The sequence below is a fragment of the Typopeltis vanoorti genome, chromosome 11, assembly GCF_054136105.1.
Source record: "Typopeltis vanoorti isolate ZY-2024b chromosome 11, IOZ_Tvanoo_1.0, whole genome shotgun sequence".
In the NCBI taxonomy this organism is placed as follows: Eukaryota; Metazoa; Arthropoda; class Arachnida; order Uropygi; family Thelyphonidae; genus Typopeltis; species Typopeltis vanoorti.
The window spans coordinates 114,033,267-114,048,240 of record NC_143559.1 but is presented as its reverse complement, the minus strand read 5'-3'; the positions used below and the strand labels follow the sequence as shown (position 1 = coordinate 114,048,240).

The window sequence follows — 14,974 nt, the reverse complement described above, 5'->3', positions numbered from 1 at the left end:
TTATAATAAGGTGACAACAGAATTAAATAAAGGAAATGGCTACACTGTGATACTGCTGGACTTTGCAAAGGCATTTGACAGAATACCACATTGAAAACTATTACATACGTTGGAGCAAACGGAATAGATATTAGGCTAGTGACAACGATAGGGGTTGACTTACAAACATCAGAGGGTGGTGTATGGTGGAGTGGAATCAAGGTGAAAAGGCGACTAGTGAAGTTCTCCAGTGGTCTGTACTAGGACCACTGCTCTTTATTTGTAATTAATGATATAACAGAAGATTTTTGGGGGGGGGGGGGCATTCAGTTGTTTGACTATGATGCAAAACTATGAAGGGCAATAGTTGATAAAGGTGATGTACACAGTAGCAGCTCGTAGCTTGAAATTGTGGAGGTGCTGCAACTTTCAAAATATACATACACACTGTAAGTACAGTGTATACATGTTTGGATAAAATATCAAAATTATGGTAAAAATTTATAAAAAAAATTAAACATGAAAATATTGTTTGTTATTGATAAAATTATACAGTTTAGTATAATTCAAAATTACTTAAAAATAAAATCCATTATCATAACTCCAATAATGTTCTAAAATAAAAACTGTAACAAATATTGTCTTTAATTGTAATATCCAAATATTTAAAGAGACGGAGTAAACACGATAAGTACTACGAACACTCTAGAAAACAGTGGAACTGCATGACAGACAGTGCCACATTACGCTAATAGCTCGCATCTCACTATGACGTGCATATGCTTGCACGCGTAGCAGTATGGCACTGTTGTAAACACAGTGCTGCTAGCATCCTTCGCCCTGTTAAGTGCCAAGATGGATTTTTATTATTTTTTTATACAAAATAAGATAATTGTATAGGATTGTTGATGATAAAATTAAATATTACAGGCAAATATAAATAAATTAATAAATATATTTATATATCGAGAAAAATTGGGGGGTGCTGCAGTTCCGCAGTGCCTATGCACGAGTCGCCCCTGGATGTACATATCTTACAAGATGATTTAAATAAATTGACAGTGTGGGAAAAGGACAATGGCTTTCAATTCAGTCTTGTAAAATGTAAGGTAATGCACTTTGGGATGAAAAGATTACCCACTTTGTATCATATTGATCGTACAAGTTTACAGGAAATTGGTGAGCCTAGGGATCTGGGGGTGATGGTGGATAGAGATTTGAAATTCAGAGGCCAAATAGCAAGAGTTGGCAAAATAGCTCAGAGGATTACTTGGATGCTGAAGAATACATCGAAAAGTGAAAATAGGAAGGTTGGGGGAGCACCACTGGGTTGGTTGGTTGCTTGGTTGAACAGCAGGAAGGAGTGATGACAAGCGGCCATCCCTGGAAGCTACAAAAGGAAACTGTAAGCAAGAGGGTGAGGAGTAGTTTCTTTACATGGAGGGTGGTTGAACCATGGAATGCATTGCCTGATAGAGTGGTGAGAGCAAAAACAGTCAATGAGTTTAGGGAGTGGTATGATAGACTTTGTGTTTCCTGGGAAGGACCTCCCACGATGAGTCTTTTGACTCCATGGAGGCCTGAATAATAATAATAATAATCCCTTTTTGTGAAGGTATGATTCTGCCACATGTTGACTTTTGCACAAATGTGGTCACCTGTGTTTCTTGGGGATCAGGAGGTGTGGAGAGGATTCAGAGACAAGTAACCAAGCTGGTGACAGGTCTATGGAATGTTCCCTATGAGGTAGATTGAGGGCAGGTGTGTTGCAGAATTTAGCAGACAGGTGAAGGATAGGGAATATGATAGAAACTTATAAGTTACTAAAGGGATTCTCTAAGAATGACATAGAAGAAATTTTTCAATATATGAGGAGTAGAGTGGAAAAACAAGGAGTCACACTTGGAAGTTGTTTAAGAGTGTGCGGTTAGTAAGGACATGCAGACTAGGGTTCTTTACTTGGAGAGTATGGATTGCCAGAAGTTGCTATGAGTGTCCCAACAGTAAATAGGTTTAAGGAGATGTATGGTAGTTATTATGTTAATGGATCAAGTGGGTTTCCTGTGATGAATCTTTTGACTTCATGCAGTACCCCTATAAATTATAATATATTATAACAAGGTTTGTAATATAACGCTGTGTTTCTTTCTACAGCAAAGCATACAAGATTAAGGAATTGAGAATATCATCAAATGTTTGAGTTGGTATTTTATCTAGGAATGTTATATATCTAGCAAGAGTTGGCAAAATAGCTCAGAGTGCTTCAGAACCCTTCTTTTTTTGACTGAGTAGCCATTTTAGTGAAAATGGCATTCAGTTGAATATTTTGAGAGCACCTGAAAAATGGCCATGATAATAGAAATAAAACAACAAAATTATTTATTTTCAAAAAAAATAAATAATAATAATCGTCTTGTGATATTTCAGATTTAAATTGATTACATACATGTTTACATTGGAATAAATTAAAGAAAAAAATAGAAATAGGCTTGTTCTTTTGATTATTAAAAGAAAAAAATTAAATTTCTGAAGTTCCACAAATTTCTCAAAGAGAGATTTTTTGCCAACCAACCCCTGATTTAGATTATATAAAATGTTTACACCCTCCTCTAACACTTGGTCTGGGCATTTAAGATTTTTGAGTTTATCAAGAATTCCTTTGTTCAAATGTACAGTTTCACTTTAAAAAGGTTTTGAAAAAGGCTTAATGTTTGTAACCAGTGGAGATCAATTTTTTTTTCTAAGCTAACTATGAAGTTATTCATATGACCTTTTCTTCAGAAAGCTGCTTTCCTTCTTTATGCTGTCCACAGAAATCAAATTTGCTGTAGTAATAATTTTTCTCCTACCTTCCCTCCAATTAATATTGATGTTTTACATATTAAAGTATCTATCATTTTTTTTTTGCAAAATTACCATGTTGGTTTTAATTCATAGGTAAGTGTACTTAAAATATTTATGTTCATTCAAAGAAATATAAATAAATTAGAACATCCATTTATTTTTATATTTTTTATAGATTTGAAGTTCTAGATGAGCATTTGGCAGGAGAACCAGTAATAGAAGTAGCTGTAGTACAGGTAATATTGTAATGTTTTTTGCAATAGGGACAAAAGTTTAGAATATAAATTTTTAGTATGAGCTCTTGGGCTCAATAAGTAGTATAGTAGTTCCCTCCCTCCCCCCTTTATCAACAAAAGTGATACATTCCAAGACCCTCAGTGGATACCTGAAACTGTGGGTAGTACTGAACCCTACATAGTGTGCGTGTGTGTGTATGTTTTTTACTATACATACATACCCATGATCAAGTTTAATTTATAAATTAGGCACAATAAGATATTAACAATAACTAATAATAAAATAGAACAATTATAACAAATATAATGTAATAAAAGATATGTGAATGTAAATAGAATCTTAGCAACCTCAGCATACAATTTTTTTTCTTTCTTTATGAAATCGAGAACTTTCATCTTTTCACTAAAGGCTTTTCTTTTCAATATCTGAATATCCAGCATCACTACTATTGCACTTTGGAGTCATTATTAAGTAAAATAAGGGTTACCTGAACACAAGCTCTGCAACCTCGAGAGTCGATCTAATAACTGAGACGACTACTAAGTGATTAATGGGCAGGTAGCATTATACAGCACAGCATGGATGAGCTGGATAATGGGATGATTCACATCCCAGGTAGGACAGTGTGATTAATCACACTACTAAGAACGTTGCACAATTTAAACCTTATGAATTGTTTATTTCTGGAATTTTCTGTTTAATATTTTCAGACCAGGATTGACCATGGATAACAGAAACCGCAGATAAGGGAAGACTACTGTAATAATCTTTTAAATGGGAAAAAAAAAATAATAGTTTTTTATGAAACATTGCCAAAGAACTCCTGTTGACTTAAATGATCAAGTTATATAGGCTGCCAAAAATAAAAGAATCGAAACTTTTTTAATTTTCTTCCAAAAGATGCTGATTAAATCCAAATTTTTCTCTCTTTCTCTGTCTCTTACTTTCTTTAATTCACATGCATAATATCTTCTATTCTCTTTTAAATAATGAACTATCATTTATCAGAGCTACTTTCATCACTAATGGTTATAATTCAAAAATAGTTGATAAAATAATTAATAATTATGGTCTTTGTCCTAGTCCTGAGGAACAAGTTCCTAGAATTTCAATTCCATATGTTAAAAGACTGTTAGAAAATTGCTCGACTTTTTACTTCATTGACTTACAAGCTTCTTTCCATCCAGTTTCTAAACTAAATTCCTTCCTAACTGCTCCAAAAGATGAATATCTTTTCTCTCATATAATTGTCCCATTTGTACATATATTTTAACTTGAATTTTTAAATTTAGTTTTTTAACTTTAAAATTTTGAAATCTTAAATGCATGGTTTTATTTCAGCAAATTTTTTTGTTTACAGATTTTATGGCTCTTTGTTTAATGACCTACATTCCTTGGTCTGAAAAGTTATATTTGCTATTTCCAAACTTTATGCCTGTACTCTTTTTTTTATACCATTTTAGTAGTATACTTAAGAAATAGTCCAGCCAACAATCTACAAGAAAATAAACTCAAATGTTATATTCAGATTACTTAGCTTAATTACACTGACATTATCTTAAATCTAATTAAGGTTTGAGGTTGGAAATCTTGGGACTGCTCCAAAAATATAAGCATTGCTAACTAAATATTAATATTTAAAGAAATAGAGCTACATGTAAAGAAATTCCCAAAATTTATAACATGTTGTATAATTCCTTCTGTCAAAAAGGTGGTACAGCATACCTTTGCGATTATTCTATGCTAATGAATGTCAAATCTAGAATTCTCCATTTTTGACCTTCTCTGGTGAAGGTCTTCTTACCATATTTATCTGCTGACTTTACTACTCTCTAAATTCTGAAAATCACTCTGAAACTCTTCTTATTTCTGAACTTGATTTTTGGCAGTCGGACTTCCTTTTTTCAAACAAACTGTTTGAAAAAAGGAAGGAAAGAAAAATTTGAAAAATATATCATGATATTTGCCATAAGTAATGATCTACCTTGTCATCAATCTATCTACCAGAATACCAGAAAATACTTTTGTTAGATCTTGAATGGGGAACTCTTCCATCTAAAGAGTCACTCATACAAGATCTAACAGGAAGCACAACACTGAATAAGAACATACTTGTGCTCCTAGCAATCAAGCTCATTTTATCAGAAAACATGTCATGTTTAACATAGAAAACGAGATAATAAGTCTGAGATTTGAATCTGTTATCTGAACGCTGTTATTAAAATAATATGTTGGATTATGTATAATATTTTAAACATTAGTATTAAAACTGTGCCCTATGTAAGAAAGTAAATGTACTGCCAACAAAAGTCCAAAGGTTGCAGGCTAACCACTATCGGTGACGTAATGTCCGAAGCTAGAGTATTCGTAGAAGGCGAACGGGTTCCCCGAAAGGAGCAGACTCCGTAAGGCGGTGGAGTGACATCACCTCGTCGGGACGAATAGGGAGGTTCCAGTGAATAAGATTCTAGCATTGAAAGAGGGTGCTAGAAAGGGGTATAAATACGGTTACACAAGTCTGGTACCCCCCCCCCCCCATTTTTTTCTGTTCCTGTTTCCGTTGTGCAGACCAGCGATGTGGATGGCGATGACCAGTATCAACTCTCCCGTGGCTGACTAACGCAGTTCCAGCAAGGCTATGCACAAGACAATGGCAGATCCCAAACGCGGGCTATCGGTGAAACTGTGCCGATGAAAGACAGCAAAGGATCCCCCCCCCCCCTTGAAGAAGGTTGAGCTAAGCGATAGCGACCTGCATGATAAGCGAATGTCCAGCAAGAAAGAGTGGCCATTTCAAAATGAGCACGTGACCTCCACAGGGTAGCAGTTTGCAGCAGCGGTGATATCCCACAACAAAGGACAGACAAAAGGGTCTCATTGTCAACACTACAGAGTGGTAAAGTACTGTGACTTTTCTTACTTTATAATGATAAGATTTTTGTGAAAGGGAAGGAATGAGAACCTAGCTGAAAGAAGGAGAACTTGAATGATAATACATGTTCAAGGATTCTCTAACCTTATTAGACTAGTAGTCTGAGAACCCAAGTATTGTATGGTTCCAAGAATATTGTAAAGGGATTGTTAGTTAATAATTCATAAGTTCAAAACTAGAATAGTGTCTTGTACCATAAGTGTACCAAATAGTATGTGAATGATATGCTAATTATTTAGTAGATGAATTGTGTATAATAGTGAATCATATGCCTAAAGTGTGAATGTTTTGCGTGTGATTTAGATCATTCCTTTTAGTATTGCTTTGCTTGAGGTAGAATGTTAACCTCTTAATGTATCTAATTTATTGTAATCCTTTTAGCCATATAATAAATATGTTTTCTTATGTAAGCCTGTGTGTGATCTAAGCAAGAGACTGACTTCACCAATCATTAAATTTCGGACCTATGTGTAAGGGGAATATACAACAGTTTTAGAGTTAATAGGCCATGACTGCAAAGTTAAGATATCTCTAGCTTCCTAATTTACTTAACAGATTTTTTTGACACTTAATTTCTGAGAAACTTCCCTAGGACAAGAAATTTCTGTCGTTAGGTTCTGGCTATTGCAGCAAATCAAACAAATTTTGTCAGAATCCGAAAAGGGAAGCGGCCCCCAGAGAACTAGTTTATCGATAATCTTAGCAGGTACTAAAGTGATAAAATAACAGAAAGTAACGACTTAACACTTTCCACTATTCCAGTATCTGTAATCTTTTTATAACCAGATCTAAGTATATTGTAGAGGTCACTTTTTCTTTATCAACAACTCCAACAGAAACTGTCAAGTCAAGCAGGTCAAAGTTCTCCATTTCTATCTGTCCTCCCAAATTCTTTTTTCATGAACGCTGTTCCAGTTTAAGTTTCTTTTTCCTAAATCATCTATCTGGTCTCTTTATTTTTTTCTGTTACCTTTCTTTTGGTCTCTGTCTCTTCACCTCAAATTTCATTTCTTTTTGGCATTCTCTCTAAATTCCTTCTCATTATGTGTTCAAACCACTTTGAACAAAAGTTCACAAGCATTTCTTCAACATTTTCTAATCCCATATCTAATGTCCAAATGTCTTATTTTATCTTTCTTCTTTTTGCTAATATTTTCCTTAAGTTTCCATTTCATTGTATTCTACTTTGGTACTACAATAGCGCAAGCATGATGGCCTCCAGGGCTTCTTGTCCTTTCTGTGGTCAGATTACTGTTTCCACTCTCCTGATCCAACATTACTGTACACAAATTATAAAAATTACTCATGTTGGAATGCATTTCCCTCTCCATTGGAAATTCTTATCAGCTATCCAAGCCATAGTTTAACAACTTATGTGTCAAGGCAGAACAAGAAAAAAAGTCAGCATAGCATAAGTGCTGATTTACAAAACAGTGCTGATTTCATTTTCAACCTACACTGAATCATTCAAACATGCAGAAAACTTGCCTGTTGCAAAATAGCAATTTTGCCTTCTAGTTGCTTACAACTTCTGCCCTTGTGCTTCTACCTCTCTCAACCCGATGGCACAGTAACAACCCCAAACATAATGCCAACTCCCCAGCATAATATGTATATTTATTATTTTATTATTTTTTTTTTTATTTTTTTCAAATCCTTGCATGATCTGAAAAATCATGATCAACTAAGGCAAATCACCTCTTGCTATATCACAAATAGTCACTATGTGTCTTTTGTGGTCCTTCACCAGTAAAACATCAGAAGAATATTAAATAAGCTAGATGCCAAAAGTCTTCTGGACTTCATAATATCACCCCAATTATATTCCAAAGGTGCTCTAAACTAACACTTATCAAACAGTTAGATTCAGCCAATTTCAAAAACAAATAAAAGAGAGGAGGAATGAGTCTACTCTACCATCAAACTGCCATAATTTTATTTCCCTTCCTCATCTCGGTCCTATCTGAAATAGTGGCATTGGTCAACTTCACTATCTTGAGGTCTTGTATTCTGCCACTCTAGATCCATAGCAAATCCCTAGCCTACATCATCCATCTCAGGACTCATACCATGAAAAGGTTTGGAGAATCCTGTGCTGTTGCATTAACATTTCTAGAAGATTTGATCAGGTCTAGCATTAATTAAGGCATGTTCAGGCAGATTGCTATCCTTTTGATTTACCTTTTACCCTCTTTAAATGGATAGCCAGCTTTCTGTCTGGTCTATCCTTGCATGTCATGATGGATGCTTCCTTTCTGAGTTTTTCCGCCAATGTACTAACACGTATTGTATATATCCCGGGGATGGTGTTATCCGAAAGCTCACTGCTTAATTTTCCATATGTTATCCATTGCATGTAGGCTTACGTTTACTTTTGTTATCTTAGATCTTTTAATAGTCTAGATCAGTGGTTCTTAACCGGTGCTCCCCGGAACACTTGTGTTCCACGAACTGGTTACATGTGTTCCACCGGTGAAAGATGTCATATGACATAGTTCTGAGTGTAATTGGCTACTCTGATCCTAACAATTGAAGACTGCTATGCACGTTGACTTCTAAATCAATAGAATATCGTTTATAAGTCGTGTTTGTAGGATATATTATATCTATACGCTGTTTTTTGCACAGAGAATCCCTAGTTTCAAAAACATTGCCAGCAACATTAAAACCAGTACTAGAACAAGTTTTAAATACAGTAAATTTCATCAAGTCAAGACCTTTAAAAGTACGCCTTTTAAAAAAAAAACTTTGCATATCTATGGAAGCCAACTACGAATCTTTGCTTTTGCACACTGAAATAAGATTGTTATAAGAGTTAGTGCTATTCCGAATTTTAGAACTTAAAAATGAATTATTGGCCTTTTTTTTCAAAATGAAGGTACAGATGCTTTTGCAAAATGTCTTCAAAATGATATTGGATGTGCTAAAATGGCATATTTAGCCAATATTTTTAATTACTTAAATAGCATTAATACAAGTATCCAAGGGAAAAATTAAAATATTTTGACATCCACTGACAAATTTATCTCTTTGGATAAACACATATCAGAAAAAAATACAGTAGATATGTTTCCTTCACTCCATAATAAAAATGTCGAGGGAATTATTTCCGTTATAACAGAACATTTAACAATATTGGAAGAAAAGATTTCAAGTTACTTTCCTTCCTTAAATACACACAATTATGAGTGGATACGAAATCCATTTGGCACAGTTAATACATCGAGTTGTGAATTTTCGTTACAAGAAGAAGAACATTTAGTTAGTTACCTTGTCAATGGATTGTACTCTAAAAATTAAATAACTCTTGAGGAATTTTGAATTTTTGTCCAAGCCGAATACAAGGTCACTGAAAAATTGTTAGTTTTCAACATCATATTTGAGCGAGCTCGGTTTCTCAATATTAACCAATATAAAAACTAAAAAAACGTGAAAGACTTACTAATATAGACAAAGAGATGAGGGTAGCTATAGCACATATTAGACCTGATATTGCTGAAATCTGCAAAAGCCGACAAGCTCAAGTATCGAATTAAAATAACTTCCATTTTTATAAAAGGTAAGTCCATGCGTATTTTTATTATTAGCTTTATGGCCCTAATGTAGTGTTTCCCAACATAGGACATATGCCCCACAGGGAGGCAATTTGAATATTTTGGGGGGCAATTAGATAATGATGTTGCAATCATCACCGATATATCCAAAAAACTCACCATTGTCAGCAATAAATTGTCGATGTTGCCACCCTGACTTTCTGAGAAAAAAAGCTGACATCACTAGTACTGCAGTCAACATAAACACAGTATCAAGAAAAACTCTCAGAAAGGCAAAATGATGAGTCTATTAGAAATTTTTTTAACATAAAAGGAACAATGGCATGGTTTTCTGACGAGACAGAAATGAAATATCTAAATTCAACTAGTTTTGCAAAAAAAAAAAAAAAAAACTGTTACCCTTCCCATCGTCATATTTAGTTGAATGTAGCTTTAGTGCTTTAAATGACTTGCTACTAAAAAAAAGAAATCATCTGGATGTCACAAACCGTGTGGATTTGAGATTGAAAATGATTAAATTAGTACCTCAAATAAAAACTTTTTGCAGCAGACATCAAGCTCAAGGATCCCATTAACTTGGATTTTATTTTCCCGAGTTCAGTTCGATTTATGTGTTATAATATACAAAGTGTAATATAAAATTTATATTCATTGAAGAAAGTCAAATTAAAAACAGTTTTACCTATGTTCCTTTTTTATTTAAAGTACATATTTATAATATACTTTTTCAGAACTTGGCTGACCATTATGCTAGAGGTGGGCATCAAAATCTTTGAGGAAATCATCAAAAAACGTTGGGAAACACTGCCCTAATTCTTTTGGTGTTCCCCAAATTTTTCTTATAATCAAAAGTGTTCCATGACTTCGAAAAGGTTAAAAACCACTGGTCTAGATCATATGTCATGTTTCCCTAGGTATATGAAGCTCATCATCTCCAGTGACCTTTATTTGCTTCTTCATCCTCTTATCCCGAAATATCATAATTTTAGTTTTTTCAGTGTTCATTGTCAACCTATATCTCTTTCCTTCTTCACTTAACTTCAACACTATTCTTTCTAATTCATCAAAGATTCATCAAATGGTCAAAGATAGCAGATCTCTTTATCTCATGTCTTTTGTTTTCCAGAACAAAAAAACATGAAACAAAAACTGAGAAAAACTGTGTTTTTCACAGTTTCTCACAGCAGTCTGCACGTATTTTGATATTCTGCAATATATCTGGTTCCTGTCGACTTCCAATGATTCAAGTACAGTTCATCCACTTTCTGAACTATGCTATTGAATGCTTTCTGAAAGTCAAAAGCAGGCCTGAATATTTGTTTTTACATTACCCTTTCTTTACAGTTAATATTAATGTTGGTGCACAGTGCTCCTGTCACTTCTGAATCCTGTTTGCTCATCTAGATTTTTCTTCCATTGGCTTCTTCTTTCTGTTAATGTCATCATAAATGTTTCCACACATGATTCGGTAGGCCAGATATTCTATCATTTTTGCAGTCTATTTTGTTTCCTCTTAGCCAGCTAGCCAGCCTGGCTGGCCGAGTGGTTAGTGTATCCGCTCCACAGCCAAAAGGCTGTGGGTTCAAATCCCACCATGGGCATGGATGTTTGTGTTGTCTGTGGAAATACTAGTGGTGGTAGATGGCGTTGGCGTAGTTGCGGTCAGTTGGTGGATTTGAGTGGTTGAGACAGAGTTGTAGAGCAGGTGTCCTCCCTCGATGAGTCTTTGGACTCCCTGGAGGTGTCAAATAATAATAATAGTATTGGAATTGATCTTGCTTTCCTTTCATCCCATGCAATGCTACACAGCCAGCATAGTTCATCTGTCAGCCTTCTCACCACCATGTTTCAGCATCTTCCACGTGATCTTATCGTTCACAAAGTTTTTATGAAATACTTTACTGTCTCTTCTGTGCTTAGTGGTGATATTTCCTTCCATTTATTAGCTAACCTCTTATCCACATCTCTCTGTGTCTTAATCTGATCCATTTCTCACTCTGCTACTTCTGATTTCATCCTTTTCTGCTTTGGACTCCAGTTCTTGTTGTCCATATGTAGGTACGCAAGTTATTAAATGACTCTGACTTGGCGGATTTTATTGAAATTTAGTATTTGGGATCATTTACGAAATTTGTCTAACTATCTCAGTTTTTGTTTCGATTGCGCCATTTATAGTACCACAGTGGAGGAACATGTTGAAATTATATATTGCGTAGAACTCTGTCCTGTCTGAATGGATGGAATTGAATGAAATTGGTATTTTTGATCTCTTTTAAAATTTGATAAAAAAATAATCAAAACAAAGTTATATAGCTGTCTAGAGTATATTAAGTCAAATATGTATCAACATTTCATACAGTTTTTTACAGCCTTTGACACATGTCAGATTATTACAAAACTACTAGCACACAGTGAAGATATTCAAGTAACTTATGTTACTCAGATTAATATTTATCACAAACAGAATGCTAACATTTGTGAAAACGACATAACTTCTGTTGAAATTTCAGCTCTGAACTATGTACAGAATTAGAGAGCCTACCATTGCAATATATATTTGAAGTGACAGGTATGTGAAATGAAGTGAATTTAAATGACTGTTCCATATACAAGTACAGTAATTTTCATTATTAAACTTGTTCTTAGGTCAGGACTTGACTCTTGTTCCTCAGTTTTTACTGGCAAAATTATTTGAAATCACCATTAAAAGTTTAAGACAATCACCTTGACTATTTTAATGGCAGTATGTCTATAGTTCATATGCCAAAAATAATTCTAAATTCAGTTCTTATAATAAATGACATTTTTGTACCAGAAATTGGTGTGTTTGCAATTTTCTTAATTTTTACATAATTTCATTTAGCTTCTGAATTTCCTATGCATGAAAGATGAGGTCTTTGAAGGAGCTGACTACGTTAGCAGTTTTGATTAGTGGTTATGTTATGCTTTTTAAGAGTATTTTTTTTGTTTAATGGTTATTGTCACTGTTGCTGCCTTATATTGATCTATTCTGATTTAATTGGTTTTGGGTACTATTTTGCTAATTTATTAGACACACCTAGCTGTAAAAATTAAACAGGTTTCGGGGCTTGCTTCCCTAGGTAAATGAACAAAGAAATTTCTTAACAGGTGCCATCATATAGATCATTAATATCCTCAAGTGTGTGTGTGTGTGTGTGTGTGTGTGTGTGTGTGTGTGTGTGTGTGTGTGTGTGTGTGTGTGTGTGTGTGTGTCAACTACAGTTAATTACATTTAAAGTTGTTTTTTTTTCTACTTGTCAAATTGAGTTGTTAATTAATTGTCTCTTAAATCTCTTATAGAGGTTGCATTATTTATGAGACTGTGTTGAAGTACTTTAAGGGCTTAGCCATCTTTGCTTTGTGAACACCTATTGTGAATTGCCTGTCTAATTGGCTGAGTGGGACAGCATCTCCACTTTCCATTATATAGGTCACGAGTTCAAATCTCACTAGTCAAACAGAAATCTAGTCCCGATTAAAGATTTGAATTATCAAAAGCATGGGAAATCATTTGAGATCATTAAATAAGATAGCATTGTAAGTTACACTTGCCAAGAAATTATATTCTTGTTTAATCTTTTACCCAGGTATATGCAAACAAAGTTTGCATGTGAAGTATCTTCATGCCAAGTTGCTTGTATATATGGGCTGTTGACTTGGCATTAGTTGCCTCATTATCCCATGACGTAAAACATATTTCTTATGTATGTGTATTATTATTATTATTCAGGCCTCCATGGAGTCAAGAGACTCATCATAGGAGGTCCTTTCTAGGAAACACAAAGTCTATCATACCACTCCTTGAATTCATTGACCATTCTTTTCTCACCACTCTATCATGCAATGCATTCCATGGTTCTACCACCCTCCATGCAAAGAAACCACTCCTCACTCTCTTGCTCACAGCTTCCTTTAGTACTTTCCAGGGATGACCCCTTGTCATCACTCTTTCCCACTGCTCCACTAAGTGAAAGAACTCCCCAGTGTCCACCCTGTAACTCTCTCAACAGTTTAAAAGACTCGATCATATCACCTCTCCTTCTTCTATCCACAAAACTCTACAGTCCACATTCCCTCAGCCAATCCTCATTACTAACATTGTACAGTTCTGAAATCATCTTTGTTATCTGCCTTTGTACCCTTTCCACAGTTAATTTATCCCCTTTGAAACCTGGAGACCAAATCTGAGAACAGTAGTCTAAGTGTGGTCTGATCAGGGTCTTATACAACGGAATGATAACTCTTTTATCTCTGCCGGTCAGTGTCCTCATTATTTCAACAATCCTCTGTGTTACCTTCACCACCTTTGCAATATGTCCCCTAAATTTCAGGTTTCTATCAATCATCAACCCCAGATCTCTTGTCTCCCCTACTTTCTCCAGTATAGCTCCTCTCATGGAGTATGCAGTGTCCAATGTGTCTCAAACCTCAAGACCTTACATTTTGCTGTATTAAACCAACACCAATACAGCAAAATGAACTTACATTTATTTGCCTATCTATCTAGTTTATTCAAATCCTCTTGCATGGCCACCACATCTGTACTATTGCTAATAACCCTTCCCAGCTTCACATCACCTGCAAACAACTGAATAACCCCTTGCAATCCATTGACAATGTCATTGATATAAAGGTTAAACAATACAGGTCCCAGTAACCTTCTGCTTCTTTGATATTGCCCCACCATACACAACTCTCTGGTACCTATCAGACAGGTATCAGATATTGTTATGCATTATGGGAAGGGTTACTGCCCAGACCAGTTTTGACCCATATTTAGTTCTCATCGGTGGGAGCCAAACCCAGAAAAGATGCTAAGGTTGAATTAATGCATAACTCATATATTTTCCACATATATTATTTGGAAAGCAGAAATGTGTATTATTTTATTATTGACATCCTCAATAAACAAGTAGCCTAGTCATGAAGATACTTCACTCACAAACTCTGTAACCACATAAAAAAAGCTTTCTACAAAGGACAGAACTCTGTTAATGGCATTGTTATGGATCTTGCGGCATAGAATGATTGTGCACTAAATGGTCTGACAAATGAAAAATAGGAACAGAGCATGATGTCATCAGTAAAGATATCTCTGTAAATTAATTCTTTTACAGAAGGGAGAGAAAGAGAGGGGAGTAAAAGAGCCTCAGGGTATTCTGCTCCTCCATGTGAGGTACCTGTTCATAGTGGAGGAGACCTCCCAGTGAAGTACTCACCCTTTTAATTCTTATTCTGTTTCTATGTTTTTCATCCTGTATTCTTCACTCCACTTCTCCTGAGTCTTTTTTTGACTCTCCTGTATTCCAGACCACCACCATTTGGATCTGCTCCCATGTTTGCTGTGTGGTGTGACCTGTGGACATCTAGAAAGTGGGATCCTGGTAGTTTTATACTACTTTGGCAA

The 14,974-nt window shown here is 35.0% G+C and overlaps 1 protein-coding gene across 1 annotated transcript in view; it reads left to right on the top strand.

Annotated features, from left to right (window-relative positions):
- LOC150101961 (ubiquitin carboxyl-terminal hydrolase 19-like) overlaps positions 1–14,974 on the top strand; it is a 629,785-nt gene that overhangs the window by 414,461 nt on the left and 200,350 nt on the right. The window contains exon 15 of the mRNA XM_090399944.1: positions 2,999–3,059. Coding sequence (XP_090256070.1) covers positions 2,999–3,059 — 61 coding nt within the window. The remainder of the gene's footprint in view (positions 1–2,998; positions 3,060–14,974) is intronic.